The sequence below is a fragment of the Euleptes europaea genome, chromosome 9 (assembly GCF_029931775.1).
Source record: "Euleptes europaea isolate rEulEur1 chromosome 9, rEulEur1.hap1, whole genome shotgun sequence".
NCBI classification, from domain to species: Eukaryota; Metazoa; Chordata; class Lepidosauria; order Squamata; family Sphaerodactylidae; genus Euleptes; species Euleptes europaea.
The window spans coordinates 63,057,994-63,077,818 of record NC_079320.1 but is presented as its reverse complement, the minus strand read 5'-3'; the positions used below and the strand labels follow the sequence as shown (position 1 = coordinate 63,077,818).

The 19,825-nt window shown below is 42.0% G+C and overlaps 1 protein-coding gene across 3 annotated transcripts in view; it reads right to left on the bottom strand.

The window, feature by feature from the left end:
- The window catches only part of MTUS1 (microtubule associated scaffold protein 1), a 101,928-nt gene that overhangs the window by 41,896 nt on the left and 40,207 nt on the right, over window positions 1-19,825 (bottom strand). The window contains exon 1 of one of the 3 annotated variants that reach the window (XM_056855609.1): window positions 19,006-19,240. The exons of the other annotated variants lie outside the window; for them this stretch is intronic. Within the exon in view, the coding sequence (XP_056711587.1) occupies window positions 19,006-19,126 (121 nt within the window). The 5' untranslated portion in view covers window positions 19,127-19,240. Of the gene's footprint in view, window positions 1-19,005; window positions 19,241-19,825 lie in introns of those variants that run through there. 3 annotated transcript variants of the gene reach the window in all.

The following is a 19,825-nucleotide window of genomic DNA, read 5'->3' as shown; positions in this document are numbered from 1 at the left end:
GTACTTTGAAGCAGTAAATGCCATCTATGGGTAAGGGATGAAGAACAGAACTTTGTGATAAGTATACAATCCACCCCAAGCAATATTATATACAATCTGCCCAAAGCAATATTAAAAACCTGGGCAGTTTATCTTTGGATACCCAAAGACTAGTGATGTATTCATACACAATCGATTAATCAAATTAAGCACCACAGGCCACCTCGAACCCACCAATATATATTCCCTGGTCAATACTAGATTAGACAGTGTTAACTTGGCTGATACCCAATAAACCCATCAATATAAATGAATCTCCTTTTTTTAAGTGGCTAATCCTAGGCACCTTTGAGCTGCTTTAAAATCTGAGCTTCTCATTCTGAAGAACGTTCCAAGTTGTCTGCTCATTCCAACTACATTTGGACGAATCTTGGAAGATTTAGTTGCCAAATTCATATGAAACTGTTCAACCCAGGTAGATAAAAACCGAACAAACAACATATCCCATCCAGGGTAGATGGATAATAAAATATAGGGTGGCTTGTTGTATTTTGAGATTACCAGAGTCAAATTCTCAAACAGTAAATCATATACTTTTGACAGAAAGCAACAACAACAAAAGTGTTGCAGAACCTTAGAAATCAACCTGATGTACTTTGGAATGAACGTTCGCAAGAACAGCCTAGTTTACAGATGCCTGGCCATGGTGTCAAGGGAAATCTTGTACCTATAGCACCAAAGGACCCAAGAAACAGATTATGGCATGTGACACTGGTGGTTATGCTGGTGAATTAAGCCCTTGACAGAGTAACTGAAATTAGTCCCAGGAAAAATTGCAATCAGGACACCAAGATTTACTGTATTACTACTTATAGAGGAACCCCCAACAACCACAAAACCAATACATGAATTTGCAATTAAAAGCTCCTCACGAATTAGAACAGGTAGATTTGAGCCCAGCAGCATCTTAGAGACCAAAAGATTTGATGAAGGGAGCTTTGACTCCCAAAAATCTTGTTGGCCTCAAAGGTGCTACAGGTCTCAAATCTAGCTGAGAGCCAGCGTGGTGTACTGGTTAAGAGCAGCAGACTGTAATCTGGAGAACCAAGTTTGATTCCCCACTCCTCTACATGAAGCCTGCTGGGAGATCTTGGGCCAGTCAACAGTTCTCTCAGAATTCTCTCAGTCCCACCTACCTCACAAGGTGCCTGTTGTGGAGAGGGGAAGGGAATGTGATTGTAAGCCACTTTGACACTCCTTAAAGTAGAGAAAAGCAGGATATAAAAACCTACTCTTCTTCTTCTGTTCTACTGCAGACCAACATGTCTATCCTTGGAAACTATCACCAATTGAAGTACGGTTAAATGAGCATCACCACTCCAAAAGGCATACAAAACCTTGCACATTAATTTATTCTTTTTGTGGTAGGTTGCAATGTTCTAGTCCACTGCATGTTAAATTGGCCTTGAGAAGAGCTCCTACATAGAAGTACTTTTTAAGTAGCACATAAATCTGTTAGGTGTTTCCTAGTGAGCAACTCCTCCTGTCAGTGTGAGTAGGGAATCTAGAATAGTCATAGTTAGGGCCATGGAAATTTGAATCACTCAGTACAGCTATAATTCAATGGGTTGGCTCAGATGTCTTTTGCTGATGGTGGAGTCTTCCTCCAAAGCAAGGAGAGTGTTTTTTTTCATACATGGAGCCCAGCAGAAGACACTTCTTTGCATGGTAGGACATGATTGCAAGTGAAATAGAAACAATGGTTCTAATCCAGCACACTGACCAAGCATAGCCCACTCATTGCTGCTCATGCCACAACCGTTATATATAATTTTTCATGTAAATTAATGTTTAAAAAGCTACTGGGTCAGATACCACCCCATTCATTTCCAAGTTCTACATCTCCTGTACTTCTCTTGCATGTATCACCTGCTGGGTTTCAGGCTTCTAAAAGGACTTTTCATTTTATTCTATCGTAAGTTCTTGTTTGGGCAATTCAACTAAGGACTTGCCTTCTGGAGAGATCTATTTAGGACAAAACAGCAGCATATTTGGGCAGGCTGAATCAAAAGTCATCCTAAAGCCAGTGATCATGATGTCACCTCTGCTGCTCTTGAGTTCTTTGTTAACGAGGCTAAGAAAGATCCAGTTCCTCTCGACTTGCCATCTCCCATATTTGGCAATATTTCAAGTCAAGTGCTATTCTACTCTGTTGAGTGTATTTCAAAGATAGAGCCACACCCTCTCTTGGCAACACAATGAGAGCATGTTTAATACCTGCTATTTTCCATACATGCTTGTCTGTGCCATCGGACAGCCTCATATGCATTGCTTCAGCTAGTAAAACTTTCCCTGTGAGGTGCAGTAGGACCTGCAGCTCACTTTATCCTAACCACCTACAAGACAAATGCCTCGTTCACAGAATTCACCACATATCTCAGCACATCATTTTTTGAACTGCCAGGAAAAAAATTACTTATATATCCTAGTCAAGAAAAGAAAGCCAGTCGAATTACAAGATCATAATGCTGTTTCAAAACAACTCAATGTAGGAAATTTCCTTCCAAGTGCCAGAGGAGGAAAAGATTCAGAAGTCTGTAGCAATATCCTGCAGGCAAGTTTTGTCTTACCGATATCCACGTTCTTGTTATTCCCCTCATTGACACCATTACATTCCCACTTGTGAAAACTTCCGACTTTCTCATCCAAGTACTGGAATGCCTGCTCTTCCCCATCTCCTGCAACACAGTTCCAATGGCTCTTTGGCATGTTCTGAAACGCTTTAATACTAGACAAACTGTGGCTCACTTCCTTCATCAGTGTTACCAGATTGGCTTGGGCGTTCAAGCGCAATTCCATTTCCATCCATGCCTCCTTGATCTCCTGAAGCACGCACTTTATTTCCAGCTGACTGGATTTGATCTCTGCTGCAAGATCCTCTTTAATCTCTTTCTGGAACTTCTGTAAAGCCAAAACTGCCCCAGTGTCTTCTTTGCATTCTTCCATGCTGTTAAATTTTCTCTGTTCAGCATACATCACTTCCTGGTTTGTGTTGATTTTTCCTAGGATGACAGCTAAGTTCTCCATCACCGTGACCACTTCTTACGCCCCATATCTTCCATATCTTGCAAACAGAAGGTTACTTCTCGAGAAAATGCATAGACAGACATGCTTTTTCACTAGTTAGGGGTGAAGATGAATAAGCTAGCTTGATAGAACCAGAGCACATCTTACCAGCACCTGACGTTGACTTTAACTGCAGGCTTCAGCAAGAAGATAACCTAACATAAATGGATGCCTGCTTTAGCCACACCCAAACTCATCAAGTTCTTTGGTACATTTACGTAGGATGTCACTCACAGATCTTCCCATAGTCATTATAGCCACGTGTCAGTCAAAAGAACATATGGGTGTTTTCTTTTTTTGAATACCTGTTTGTCTTCTTTCAGCAACATGTGATAGTGAAGAGGAATTCACCCTTCCCAGTAAAACAAAAATTCATCTTCATGCTGGGAACTACCCAGAGATAGCTGGAAGACAGTTTGTTTCCCAGTTACCTCATTACCTAAACACAATGCTCAGTTGGATAGCTTTGCAGCATCACAAGGAGGAGTTACATCTGTCCCATAAATTTCATGAACAGCTTTTGCCATAATACAAGTACTGCCAGGTAAGCAAAGCCTGAATATCTTTAAGAGGAGATTTCTACTAAAAAAGCATCATCAGGATGGCATCATCCCATGTCAACAAAACTATGCCTTCGGAAGCATTAGAAGTATGCATCTACATCCTCCAATTAAATTTGACACCGTGTTTAAAATTCAATGGGTATTATACAGTTGTAGGTTCTGCACACTGACAAAGTTTACTGTCAAAGACATCCGCATCTTCATGATTACCACATGGTCAGAGTACATAAAAGAAAAACTATACTTGCTTACTGATACACTTAAGAACACCTCACACTACAAAGCAGAAGGCATTTCTAGTTTATCTACCACATGTTCACATTGACCATATTGTTTGAAAGGAGACAAGTAGGCTTTCAGGTACAATGTAGACGCACTATGGATCACAACAATACAGAGCTCCCCTAGAGAAAGCTTACCACCTGTCCTGTAAGTTACAGAGTCCCCGCCCCCCCGAGACACACCTGGTGAACATGCTGAAACATGTCTGCCATTTCAGGTGAAACAGCCCTACGTTTTCAAATGCAACAATATCGTAATCATGATATGAAGGAAAACCACATTAAGATGCACCACTATACACCAGAGACGGGAACAGTACCACCACTAAAGTCTAGACACTTTATAGCCATCTGCTTGCATCTCTGCTGAACTACTCAATTTCCTAACTTTAGACAACCTGCGCCAGAAAACAACCTGGGCAAATAATGGTTACATAAAATGAACCAACTAGACTGAGAGGAATGGTATCTGCCATGATTTCCTACCCAGGTTCTTACAAGGGTTCCTTTTTAGTTCTGTTAAGAACTTTACTCTAAATTCAGGAATGACTAACAAGTTCAGGAATGACTAACATGCCCTGTAATTTTAGTTATGGAAGATATTTTCCTTATATGGCACAGCTATACAATATTCAAATCACAGCTGATTCAGGGAGGCTGAGGTTACATCAAACAGGATGTGACCAAGGTGTGTGAACGGGAATTACTGCACAGCTTAGAAGATGCGTGGGAGTTCCGTTTAAAGCTGTTTGCTGAGCACATGAACACAAACTAGCAACACTTCAAAATGTCATTCCTCAGTTTAAGCACAGAAAGAATTTAATTCATCAGTGACAAAATATTTGAAGTGACAGGTGAGGGTACTTAGGAAACAAACCTTTAAGAGCAAATATTAGCAAGTATTGCACAGACCACTTCACAACGTTATTTCCTGATCACACCATTTTATTATTTTAGAGAGCTACTTACAAATGCATAGTAAAGATTCAGGAGGCCAAACACTGGACCATGTTACAATGCAGCATGTAAGATTTTGTGCCCCTTCCTCCGGGGGACAAAAGTCAGTTCTAATCAACCAGGATTGAAACACTGATCTTCAGATCCAAAAAGCCTGTCAAGATCAGTTATAAGACTGACATAATATGGAAGAAAAAATAAGTTAGCCAATAAAATATATACCACATCAAATGGGGATATACGTAGCAAGATTATTCAGTATAATGGCAAAAAGTTGATATGGAGAAAGAAGTACACATTTTAGACTGGTTGGGTGTTTTATGTCTAATGGCAAGATTAGTTCTATGGATGCTTCAAATGGGGCATACTCTGAATGAATCAGTTATTTATTATAGTCCGAGACTAATTCTGAAGTGCAAGGCAGGACATGTACTGTTACTACAAAAATTATTCCAGAGATGCTCAGGCAGGCAAACATGCCAACACATTATTATTTGCACGAGCAATTCTGAGGTAATTACAGTAGTTAGTAATTGCAAAAAGTACCAACGCTGAACTTATTTTCAAATAAACAGCAGTTTGATGCTCCCTTCCCACTTAACTGCAATTAAGTATTCAAAAGAGAACCAAGTGCTGAATAGATTCCCCATTTTGCTTTCAGAAGTCCTACAATGTAGTCTATGAAGCCAAGAGTGCCACTTGGCAATCCTATGAAGCCACTGGTTACATAAGAACGTAAGAAAAGCCATGCTGGATCAGACCAAGGCCCATCAAGCCCAGCAGTCTGTTCATACAGTGGATGACCAGGAGCCTCTAGGAAGCCCACAAACAAGACGACTGCAGCAGCATTATCCTGCCTGTGTTCCACAGCACCTAATATATTAGGCATGCTCCTATGATCTGGAGAAAATAGGTATGCATCATTACTAGTATCCATTTTTAGTAGTAGCCATGAATAGCCCTCTCCTCCATCACCATGAACATGTCCACTCCCCTCTTAAAGACCTCCAAGTTGGCAGCCATCACCACATCCTGGGGCAGGGAGTTCCAACTACGCGTTGTGTGAAGCAATACTTCCTTTTATTCTGTTTTGAATCTCTCAACCTCCAGCTTCAGCAGATGACCCCACGTTCTAGCATTATGAGAGAGGGAGAAAAGCTTCTCCCTGTCCACTCCCTCCAAACCATGCATAATATGGTTAGCAAGGGAAGGAACAAGGCAGTCAGAAATTGGAATAGTGGAACAAATGTGCCTTGCAGGGAAGATGTGTCCCCCTAAAGGTACACAAAACTTTGCAATCTTGCGATCTAAAGCTTATCTTCTAGATGTTAATGATCTCTGACTAAGGAATGCAGTGGATCTTTGTGGGTCTTTGAGTAAGCCTGTGTCTGCACTCTTACGTTGTAATGCAAAACAATATGCAGAACTGGAGAGGCTGGTTTGTTGTCATAAAATGTAATGAACACAGAATTGCCCAGACTTTTTGATCCATGAATTTCATCTCTCTGAAAAGAAGCCAAGCAAGCAATCTGCAGTTTGCGTCCGGATTGACCGGACTGGGATCTCAAGAGTCCTATGCTTCCTGTGAATGCCTCATTTCATGTTAGATACCTGAGTTTTCTTTGATTTACACAGCAGCATATAAAGAATCCCCCTTCTTCTTATTAAGATCTTTTAAGTTTCACCTATACCATGCAGATTTTTGATATACATAAATGGAGCTGTAAGTCTAAGAAGAACAAGGCCTTAGAGTCTCTGGATCAGTTCAGACATTATGAAAAATGATAGTTACGCTACGGTTAGTTTTATCAATTCAGCTCTTAGGAACTCAGATCCTGGTTTGCCTCGACAAATGCTGGTGTCTTTACTTTCTCTCTACAGCCTGAGAAGGCATACTCAAAAAACAACCCAGGATTAAAGTAGGATGTCAGGATTCGGGCATCATACAAAACTTCGACTAACTGTGGCTGATCAACCAACTCCAGATGCTGGTTTAATATGTTACTGATAACACCATATGAGCAGCACAGAAGGTGGATACCAAGTCAGAGCTGCAGCGCATCTTACTGTAGAATTAAAGCGTACTGCCCAAAATACTGGCACCTCTTTGTACAGCCTAACATGAGAACCAGGTTAGCAGTGTCCAGAAGCGGCATCTCCCCAGAATCTTTGGGGTAGGGACATAACCAAGTGATAGAGCATCTGTTTTGCATAAAGAAGTACCCAGGTTCAGTCCCTGGCATCTCCGGTTAAATGTTCAGATAATAAATGCAACCCTCCCCAAAAAACTGCTGCTAGCCAGAGTACTGACCTCAAAAGACCATTGGCCTGACTCAGTGTAAGGCAACTTCATGTGTTCTCAATATGGCCTTTGAGTTACCCAAGCCACTGTCTTCCCTTTTCTTGCTTACTTTTCATATGCCCGGTTTAAATTCTCCTTCCTCTATGGCCTGAGGATAAGTAAAGAATCATCATATAAATACATTAAACGGCCACTAAAGCAATTCTGCCTTGTCCTCTGCAAGGTTTAGAGATAAAGCTGAGCAGAGTTTCAGACGCACGGACTTAGTCTACTAAGCCATACCAAAAAAATAAAAAAAATAAAAAAATGCTTGCTTGGCAAAATTAAATCCCTGAAAGGATAGAAATCCTCATCTCTGAGCACCAGCAGTCTTACAGCATAATTTACAGCAAGTAAATTAACAGAGAAGGAATACCAATTGAAGCTGCAGTGTGCAGCCAGGGTCACCCTGTCTCATAAATCAACTCCTCTTTTCTACTATAAAGCTCTATGCATTGACTTCAGATATTACAGTTGTGTTCTTCCATTACATAAACCTCAATTTTTACTCAGTGAAATATTTGGAGGGACAAATTCGATTCACTGTGCTTTCACCATTTGCGAATATTAAGGCACATGACACTTTTGTAAAGACAACTAATAACCTAATGCTGAATACATTATTTGGAGATTAGTAGTTATGGGCAACGTTCATATATGTTTTAGACGTATATAAATGCATTTAAGCTCTCACAATAAATGAGATTATACATTTTTATAGTTAACTCCAGCCACCTAGATAGCTTCAACTTATGTTAGTGGAATCGTTAGCTTTTAATGGAGACCCATAGAGTCATAAGATAAGACAGACTGCAAGAGAATAGCTTCACTGTCTTAGCTTCAGCAAGGTTTTAGGGTTTTACACCATTCTAAACTTTAAAATTACCATGTTAAGAGCACAGATGGTTAGAATAGTCTCCCTTTTTAAAGTATTCTGTTCAACGTTGTACATGAACAAAACAGACAAAGATCAATTCTGGAACACCTTGCCAGTTTTAAATAATTTGGATACAAATGCCTGCAAACAGGAGTTGGCAGAGGTTGATCTCCATCTACCCCTTCGAGCATCCTCCTGTAAAACCTTAGATTATAGTTGGAGGACCCTCCTAAACAATGTGTCACATGGCTTATAGGACTGCAGAAACAAGAAAAAACAGGATAAGTTTCCCCCGGCTCCAAACACTTTTGTAGGAATGGAGGAAAAACTGGAATCCCTGGCTGTATTATCATGGATTTCACAGAAAAGCTTTACAGATGACTAACAAATAACCATACCTGTCTCCAAGTCAGGGCTAAATACATTCTCTTGTCTATCACTTGCTTTGACTGTGATGTCTTAAAACACTAGGTTCATCTCCCGTCTCTCCCCACAGCCCACTGTTCCCCAACAGAGATAGAAATGACAAAGTGGGTTAAGACTTGTAATACTAATCAGTCCCCATTACTACACACTGAAGCAGCATTATCCTGCCTGTGTTTCACAGCACCTAATATAATAGACATGCTCCTCTGATCCTGGAGAGAATAGGTATGCATCATAACTAGTATCCATTTTTACTAGTAGCCATGAATAACCCTCTCTTCCATGAACATGTCCAGGAAGGACCTGCTGAGTAGAGAACAAGGGTGTTACATCTCCTGCCTCTCTTCACACCCATGGGAACAAGAGTGGCAGGACAGCGAAGTGAGGTTGCTCAGAGGTGCTGGTACAGAGGATTCCTTCATAGCTGTCACCCTTGGGTTTATTCCTCACCATGGCACACCTAACAATGCTTGTATTTTCTTTCCTGGTCCCATCTCAAGACTAGAGACTAGTAATAACTCAAGCTCCTCCTCTTCTTTTCACATGTCATGTGTTTGCAGCTCAGTGGGCCCGGGTTGGAAAGGTTGAAGGCCACCAAGCTAGGATACAACATATTTTTGTCTCAATACGCAAATATTGCAACATATGAAATGGACAGCCAAAATTGCTTATATATTTATAGCATGACCCCCTTATTAGACATACCATTATACACAGGACTGAGAGCAAGTGTACCTGCCAGATTTTGCTAAAACAGGGTTTCTCATGAGGAATTTAAGAACATAACATCTGCCCAAGATCCTCATTTACTTTACTGGTTAGAATTACAAGCTTACCTTTTAATGCTTTTCCCCTCTGCTAGAAACTAAGGGCAAAAACGCATGGTTGCTTTAGCCTCCTTTATTCCCTGTTTCAGCCAGGATTTAGCCAGGATCAAACGCATATTCGGCGAAATGCATGTGTTCGATCCTGGCTGAATCCTGCCTGAAATAGGGAATAAAGGAGGCTAGCCTGATCTCATCAGATCTCAGAAACTAAGCAGGGTCGGCCCTGGTTAGTATTTGGATGAGAGACCACCAAGGAATACCAGGGTTGCTGTGCAGAGGAAGGCACTGGCAAACCACCTCTGTTAGTCTCTTGCTATGAAAACCCCAAAAGGGGTCGCCATAAGTCGGCTGCGACTTGACAGCACTTTACACACACACAAAGTGACCATGCGTTCTGCCCTAAAGTGTTTGCAGCACAGCAACGCTCTCTTAAGAGCATTCACAGTGGGTAGCCGTGTTAGTCTGTTTGTAGTAGTCAAAAAGGGCAAGAGTCCAGTAGCACCTTAAAGACTAACAAAAATATTTTCTGGTAGGGTATGAGCTTTCGTGAGCCACAGCTCACTTCTTAAGAGCAGTACTGGTATAAACAGTACCCTTGGGGTCTGTCTATACAGCAAGCTTATGACAACACAAAAGTGTACAGTACTCGTTCAGAAGGCCTGTACTGTCTTTGTATCCATCTGTACTGGCATCAAAGAAACATACTGTTTGCTCAGCGATGAAAAGAAAGAAGAGGTTTATCTCCACATGTTTATGTTCTTCTCTTACCTTCCTAGCAGAGGTTTTATTTGTCCTTGTTCCTTGGTAATTTTACCCATTTCTTTGAAGCCATGAATAAAGTCAGTGACAGGTATAAATTCTGCTAAGTGACTAAACCCATTTGGTTGGGCTGGTGCTAGATCATTTTCAATTCAGCCGGAACAGGGAGGAAGAGAAGGACAAAACAACCCCATCAATATAGCAGGCATGACTGGTCAGCTAGTTCTAACTACTTCTCGTTCCATCCACCTTTGTAACTTTAGCACAGCATGCCTTGAAGTCTGAAAAGCTGAAGCCCTAACTGTAACTATACCAACATAAGAGCCTTTCAGTGCTAAAATTGGTATTTTAAAAAATATAAGCTGTGCTAAAAAAAATAAGACACCGAAGATTAGATGCTTAACTGAAGTGTGACTCATTTCAAACGCCTGCTTCTCTTTCAACCAGGTGGTTCAGCTATTCAAGACAGAAATACATTGACAAATACGTTTAGATGCGCGTACGTGCAACACTTTCTAAACCTGGAACAGCTTTGGAATCATAAAACTAAAATACCTCAGGTGTCATGCAAGAAGCAAAGGCTTCAGGACCCCAAAAGGAAACGGAACTTAATTTAGTGGGTTAGGTAGCCGCAAAGCAACTCACCAGCCAAAGTGTCGCTTTACAAAATGGCTGCTGGTATAAACGACTCACAGTAAGTCTCTTACGCATAAAAGCCTAGTGTTGGCTTGATCATACTTCAGCATGGCCAAATTCAAATTTCAAATAACTTTATTGGCATAGTACAATCTGCAGTATATACAAGGATAAAAGTTAGAGTAAAATAAAATTAAAATAAATCATGCCTTAATGTTGTGATTCTACTTCTGACTAGATTCCCATCAGTTGACTACTATCGTCAAAAATTTTGCCACGTTTTTGGTTATCTCAGGATTTTTATCAGCTCATAGTTTGTAAAGTATTGAGCATGGCCAAGAGGAGGGTAAAGCAGGAGGAGACAGTTCTCGCAGCCTGCTACTGGCTCCAGATAACTACCCCCTACTTTCAGTAGGGATGTAAATGATTAATACGAGTTGGAATGTGAGGCAATGGTCAAAATGGCCTCCAGCCTCCCCGCCCAAGTTCCCCCTCTCAGCAGTACTGGAGAAAAAATGAAAAGGCTCAGGCTTGAGTGTTGGGGGGGTCTCACCAGGGTGTACTCTAGTCTCTCTAATCCAATCCTGTAATTTTCTGCCCTAGAATTAAAATGGAGCAGCTTTGCTACTATGGCAGAAAGTAAACCAATTAGACACTACCTTCTCTGGTGCTTTTGTCTCCCAGTGAGGACCTCAATACTAATTCAAAGGGGAAATTTTGCACAACTCAACAACAAGCATCTCTAAGAACAGCAGTGTCTAACCCAGGGGTGTTGAACTCATTTGTTACGAGAGCTGCATATGACATAAATATCACTTGGTCAGGCCAGGCGATGCCTCGCCAGCCCAGATCAAGATTGGGGGAGTGTTGCTGCCTCAGCCAGCTTGCAAGCCAAATAAGAGTTCTCAAGGGGCCAGATCCGGCCCGTGGGCCTTATGTTTGACACCCCTGGTCCGACCATTCAAGGGAGCATCAGCCGCTAATCTAAAGGTAAAGGTAGTCCCCAGTGCAAGCACCGGGTCATTCCTGACCCATGGGGTGACGTCACATCCCAACAATTACTAGGCAGACTATGTTTATGGGGTGGTTTGCCAGTATCTTCCCCAGTCATCGACACTTTACCCCCAGCAAACTGGGTACTCATTTTACCGACCTCGGAAGGATGGAAGGCTGAGTCAACCTTGAGCCGGCTACCTGAAACTGACTCCTGTCGGGATTGAACTCAGGTTGTGAATAGAGCTTTTGACTGCAGTACTGCAGTTTACCACTCTGCGCCACGGGGCTCTTAAGCCACTAATCTGCATGAATGAAAATAAAAGTTCATCTCGCGGGGATTCAACTGGAGTGGAAACAAAGACACTAGGAAGTTCAGCCTCCATTGACAAGGTCCTCCACAGTCTACTTGACCTGCAGCCCCTTCCTGCACCCATCATTACATGCAATCTGCCAGTTTATAAAGAAAGATGCTTGAGCTTCACTCACAGCAGGGGGACGTCATAAATACTAACTTCCATGACAAAAAGGTGACATTTTCCCTTTTCTGTTCAAATTTGGGACAGTAACACTCATACTATTCAATACTTGTGGAGAGCAAGTCAAGTCAATAATTATCTGAGAGTGTCTGTTTCAATCCCAGATTTTTTTTTGTGGGGGGGCTGCAGTAATAGCTCATCTATCCTGTTCTTGCAGACTTATCGAGGGCACCCAACAGCTTAAGTTAAGCACTTTAACTGCATCCCTCTGAAATCAGTGAGAGACCTACACTTATGCTTAATTCCCCATTGATTTTCAAAGGTATTTACAAGTGCTAAAATTTAGACTGTACCCAAACTATTTATAATACTGGTATTAAATACAGACAGTAACCCAATATATAGCACAGAACTATGCCAGGTTATTTAAGGGGAGTTATTTCCACTTGTGTGGCTGCTCGCATTCACTTTGGGCCTGGGGCCATGATCGTTCCCAATCCCGGCAAGTACTAATCAGAACAACACAGAACACGTGAAGATACCTTATACCAAGTCAGACTAGTGGTGTATCAAGCTCAGTATTGTCCACCCTGACATAGGAGTGGGTCTCTAAGACCTCAGGCAGAAGTATTTAACATCACCCTATTGCCTGATTCTTTTAACAGAAGTTCTCAATGATTGAACCTGTGACTTTCTGCATGCCAAGCAAATGCCTCTACCACTGAGCTGAAGCAATTGGGGGGGGGGCTGTTACTACAAATGAAGGCTCAAGACCTACAATCCCAGGTGTTCAGTTAATCTGATCTTCACAATGACAAGCTGTTTTATGAAGACAAGATTGATGTCTTAGACTAAAACTACTATAAAACGTCAAAAATCAGAAAGAATGAGCTGCACAACTCATTCAAGTTCAGAATCTAACTCTACTCTACTTCTGCCCCTGCAGACAGTACGAAAATGAAAACAAATAAATTCAGCTAGATATACTGGCAATGCATTACTCTCATTAAAGCTTCAAGCTCTCATACAGCCCTACAATCTTTTCCACGCGAAGCAATCCTTTTACAGGCAAATCTTAAGAGTAACATAAAACGAGCCACCATGCTTGAAAAGGAATTTCAAGAATTTAAACACTGTACTAAATAAATACTAAAAAGCAGCCAAGAATTTTATATGCCAGCATCAGTAATCCTTAACTCTGTGGCTGACCAAAGTGGTTTTGCTTCTGTAAGCCAATAAAGGCAGCAGAAACCACAGGCTCCCTACAGTAGACACCTCTGATCCAGGTTTGAGGATGACAGACTAGAAGTCTCCTAGAAAGGTCAGGCATCATTTTGGTCAGGACACTGGTGAGTGTTACAAAAAAGCCAGCTTTGTTAACTAACGGGCTATTGATGGAACTTCTGATATCAACCACAGCACTATGCAAGGATCGTCGCACCGTGAAGCACCCTCCATACTTGGGCTGTGAAAAACTAGAGCAACCCAAAAGCCTGAATGTCCTTCCAGATGAGTCTACATTATGCCACAGGTCAGCCTTGCTCTGCTATCTTGAAATACAGCAGCATCCAAGAATCTTGCTCTAAGGGGAATCAAGTTAAAACTAGATGTGCCACAGAGCAGCTTGCCATTGGCACATCTCGTTTCTCAAAAGTACTGTGCTGAAATTACATCAGCACAAACAACCAAAAGTTATTTCATTTGGGGCCAGCCTGCTACCAATGGAGGACATTGTTTTGGGCTTTCTTCATATTGAAAGCAACTTAAACATCAAGTAGACCAATATACTTGTTAAAGCTAGTCAAAGTCTTGGCATTAACTGCTGCTCTCCACCTGGCAATGAAACTTCACTCTATATTCCTGTACCTTCTGCTTCTGTTCTTGCAGAAATGCCCTCTTCAAGATCACTGTTGGAATCCAGGAAGAGATTTAAGTGCTGTTACCACCACACAGCAGCTACAGGAACAAAGATTTCCTCCGAGAATGGCAGATCATCCCTCCTTCCCACAGATTACATGATAATTTTGAAAATATTTCTGCTGACAGTACACATTTTTGTATCATATCAACTCTAGGATTGACAGCTGTTATGTTGCTTGGACCCCTTGAAAGATAAGAGTGATGTATGGCATTATCACTACTTCATAAACCAATCACCTCAGTTTAGTGTCTGAATTTTTTTTACCTCCATACTGTAATTGTCTGTTGCACAATGGATGTGCCACAGCTACTCACAATACTTCACCTCTTTGTGGACCAAGTCACTTTCCAAGAAGATGTTTCCATTTGTGCCGCCTATGCAAGCTGCTGCACCCTAGCATTCATGGTGCGTTTCTTCATGCTGTAAATTACAAGTCAGCACTAACATCGAAGGACAACGTGCAGTTCAGAATGGGAACTCGGGTGTAAGTAAAGCACAAGGAACAGCCCTGGGATATAATCGTACACCAGATAAAAATATAAGATTAATCTAAGTGGTTCAAAACAGGCATGTGGATCTGTTTCTGTCCCCTTTATGACAGCTCTCTACAGATGCTTATCAGTTCTGTCACACCGATGATGCATGAAGAAATTTAGCCAAAAGCGTGCTTCTGTTCGCTCTTGATGCACCAGCGCTTACTGGCTCTACATAAACATATTTGACTTTTTAACCAACTAATGAGAGAATTAGTACTGAACTAACTGTTTGTGTCTCAAGTGACCGATGTTCAAGGAAGTGTATAAACATTTTAGAATCCTTGCAATATTCTAGGCTACCTTAAGAGCAGTTTCAAGGGGGGGAAAGAATCCACTTGAAAGAAACAGCTTAAGCATTATGTAACATTAGAACAAGACACATTCCTCACAGCAGTACATGCCTTTAAATATGCTTAATATACAGAAAACTGCTTGCTCAGGAATATATTCCACAGTAAATCTTGATATGCAACTTTTGCAATATGAAGTGTGGCTTCAGTACCATTATCCTGACGGAAATTTATTTTAGCATAATCTTTAGAACAATTTTGATCAGAGCATGTCTGCTGAGAGATAGCTGCTGCCATGGAAATACGCAGAACAACATTTTCCCTCAAAGTATCTAAAGCACCATTGGCTGCAACTGCCCCAATAAAGGTTACATCCTTCCAATAAATGGGAAGGGAGACATCTGTGGAATCGCAGCCCTAAAACCAGATGTTCTCCAGGTACGATAGAATGGGTTGCAAGAAATCTTATTGTGCATACTTGTGATCACAGGATTTTCATTTGTGCATGATACTACCACCAGCCTAGAGTTCTTCCAACCCCTTCTTCCCAGGTCCGTGATAAAGCAAACTGGGTTGGCAGAGAGAAATCCAGATGTTGGCTTAATCCATTTGTCACATGCTGCAAACCCACTGTCAATGCAGATGTGGGTATACATGTTACTGCAGACACAAAAAAGTAAGGTTCCCCAATTAAGCTTGTTAGTTTTAAAACACAGTTAATTGTTTTTTAAATAATAATCATGCGCTGTCAAGTCACAACCGACTCATGGAGAACCTGTGGCACTGGGCTTTCAAGGCCAGAGATGAGTGGAGGTGGTTTGCCATTGCCTTCCTCTTCACAGCAACCTCAGTCTTTCTTGGAGGTGTACTAACTGTAGCCAACCCTGCTTAGCTTTCAAGCGCTGACAAGATTGGGTTAGTCAGGGCTAGCAGGCACCATTTTAAGAGATATCCTTCTCTCGTGCATGGAGACATGCCTCTTCCAGTGTGGGACCTCTGGCAACACAGGCACACAAGGAATGCACAGAGGGGGTATTTTATATTGCCTTGAGCATCTACTGAGACAGGTAGGCAATTAAGCAAAAATATATAATTGTGTTAATGCTGAACTTTACAGTTCAGATTCTATAGAATGTTAGGTAAATTTTGACCAAAATCTCAAGGACTCCACTTGTCGGCTCAGTTTGGATATCACATGAAAACACAGGTTTGGATCTACCAGAATGGTTCCAGGATGAAACAATTTCAGTCTGGGAAGCACAAATTTTTAGCATCCCCATAATGTACTCTGAAATACCGCTCCTGGGGCTACAGCAGGACTAGCTGAGAAAGGGAGGAGGGAGGCAATAAAGTCACACTCCAAGGGCAAAACCCGTTCCTTCCTCAGAAATGCTTACACAGACCCAAGCCACTATTTAGTTAATTTGACTATGGATAGTGAGATCATCTGAACATGGGCCATTCCATGGACCATGGTTCATATGAGTACAGCAAACCAGGATCTGAAAACATGGCTTATTAAACCAAACGATGGTTTCACATGAAATACAAACTGGGGTCCTAGCTTAATCTGGGTTTGTTTCATGTGAACCTCTTGCTGCAATGCAGGCTGGGTTAGCGGCTGGGTCTCCGGAAGGAAGGCAACAAAGCCAGCAAACCAAGAGGCAGACCTGGATTTGAGTGATCATTTGCAATAGCCAGATCCTGGTTCCACAAACTTATTATACTTAAACCATGCTTTCCCCTTATGTCTTTTGGCAACCAGCGCCATTTCCCATACTGTAAAGTTATGAAGGTTTACAAGTGGAGGGCGGGGGGAGGAGATGGGATATCAAAACTTTCTCAGGCCAGTGGTCTAGCTGCAACAGTAGAAGCAGCAACTGAACCTCAGGCACCCCAGAACACACAGATTTTACCCATCTCCTATGTACTTAAATAAAAAGAAGTAGAGTTGGTTTTTATTATATGCAGATTTTCTCTACCACTTAAGGAAGAATCAAACCGGCTTACAATCACTTTCCCTTCCCCTCCCCGCAACAGACACCCTGAGAGGTAGGTGAGGCTAAGAGAGCTCTAAGAGAGCCGTGACTAGCCCAAGGTCACCCAGCTGGCTTCATGTGTAGGCATGGGGAAACAAATCCAGTTCACCAGATTAGCCTCCGCCGCTCATGAGGAGGAGTGGGGAATCAAATCCGGTTCTCCGGCTCAGAGTCCACCGCTCCAAACCACCGCTCTTAACCACTACACCAAGCTGGCTACACTACACCACTGCTAGCTTGCGTTAAGAAAATTTCAAGAAGATCCAGTTTTATTGACAAGACATGGATGTTCCAATGACTACCACCCAACTGCAATATACCAGCATCTGTAGGTTGCTTCAAACACATTGTTAGTTTTAAGGCAGACATAATATTGTACCAGAGAAGAGCCCAAAGATAAACAGCCATGTTTATACAACTGTATGCGGATCAGTCATTATGTAAGCAGCTACTCAGATCCAGCTAGCAAGCCAGTTACGTTTCAGAATACAAAGCTATGCTTACTTTCTTTTTGCTCCTGCTGTGTTTTAAACACCCTACAATACACAAAGGCTCGCCAGTTGATTAGCAACACTAGTAACTGGCACCTCTGCTAAGGTATTTGCGTAAAGAGATGCACTGTTGTGCAACACAAAACATGAAGCTCGTATATTTTTGTTTGCTTGCCTCTATGCTTGCCTATGGAACATTCAAGAACAGATGAACAACAATTACTCTGAATTATGAGCTTAGTCTGACTGAAATAAGCAACAGAGGGAAATCATAAATAAGAATATACAAAGACCCAGCGTACAAGGGCAGAACAGAACCGGGCATAGCCGTGTTGAATTGCAATGTCAAAGATACCCTAGAGGCCTAGTAAGATGTTAAGATTATTAGTTGCTAGGCTGAAAAGGAAATGCCTATGGGAGGAAGAGGGAGGGAGAACAGACTGGGGGAAGAGAAGGCAAGTGAGATGGAAAACAACACACAAAACAGGCAGCCACAATAATAGCTTGTCTAGGAGCAGAGAAAGGATTGAACTGCCCCCCCCAGCCCCCACAAAGCAATATCTTGTGACATATTTGCCGCATGGACTATTTTCAACAACATATTCCTAAATTACTGGGTCAAAATGAAAGTTTCTGCACTATGTTTTATTATTGTGTCCAGAACTGAAACTGGGGTGGGGGTGGAGAGCCAGGAAACATTAAACGTGTTCTCATTTACAATGCAGCTTCTGGGCTCCCCCCAGGAACAGCGTTTACCACATTTCTACTTCTTTTCCATGTGCACAAAAGCTAAGGCTGGCACTGGAACATACATTTGCTTCTTCGCCAGAGACAGTGACATTTCAGAAGCATAAACACAGCTATTCAGGTTGTATTCCTTTCACAACTGAACAGAGTACTGCTTTGGTTAGAAGAGCCGTGTCTTCAGGATTTGGACCCCTTAGCATTCTAGAGGGTCTTGGCGAGCACCCCGAGGCATCTATTGATGATGGGAGTTCGCCTAAGCCAGCCATCTATTGGAGGTATGGCCAGTGGGCATGGGGCGGGGGGAGCTCTCTTGGTGATGGGCAGTACTCAGTTGAACCCTAGTTGCTACATAGCATGGGAGAATATTGGTGGGGCTCAGCATCTCTCAACACAATTCTGTGCAGAAAACACGGTGCTAATTTCCCCCGTTTTTGCCACTCTCATATTCAAAAAAAGGGGGGAAATTACAGGGTCTACATGATATATTCATACATTAAAAGGGCTCACTCTAAAATCATGTTCTTCACAGCCTAAGAGATGAGATTACACATCTGTCCAACCGTTCACACGCAGGAAGAAACTGAACAATTTAATTTTCCTGCAACTATGCAGTTTTTCCTAAGGTTTCAAGCTACCAAAAAGAAAAAGTACCCCTCCCAATAAAAAGCCCTAATTGCTAAGAACACCAGAAATAAACAAGATGTCCCTCCTCCCAAGCATACAAAAACGGTACCAACCTGCATGAAAAACAACCGTGCTTTTTCTATAGCTAGAAGGAAGACGAAGGTTTCGCAGTAAGCCTTTTGCAGTCAGCCGAACGTGCATGTCGGACAAGGAGAATTTCGGGGACCATAACATGTCTTCAGAGCAAATGGAAGAAAATCAAGCAGGAAACAGCCTCCATGTACTGTCACATACTATATCTGTAACTCAATGCCGACAGAAGCCACGCAGCGCTCGGCCAGTAAAAACAAACTCACGCAGCATCAAAACCTTTCCTCGTTTCACTAAAATCCCTCAACCGGGTAACTAACACGCACACACACACACACACACACACACGAGAATCCAAGAAGGCAAATACTGTATCCACAACGTAAATGCTGCTGGCAGCGTCTTTCCCCAACAGATGCTCTAACACGAAGCTCCCCCCTCAGCATAAAACTGCTCTGCGATTCAGAAGACAAGCAGCCTCTGAATTACATCACACTGTTCATGCTTAATCTACTATAGAACCCAGTAGGGATGGGAAGCGGGAGGAGGAGGAGGTAGTGGGTGGTTTCTCAGGCTGAATATATCACCCAGTAATGTCACAGATGATATAATTCTTTTTTTCAAGCCCACTAGAGGAGATGATTTGATGTCCTACCGAACAGATTAAGTTTATTCCACGTAACCAAGGCTCTTTCATGAGACGCTATTTTTATCATTCTGTGTTCACAGCAGTTACACGTTATCATTTCTTCATAAATACTGGCACTTTTCTTATTCACTGAAATGAAGGCTCTTCTGCGTGTCTGTGAACCTATCGGTGACAAGCCATTTGCTTAAACGGGA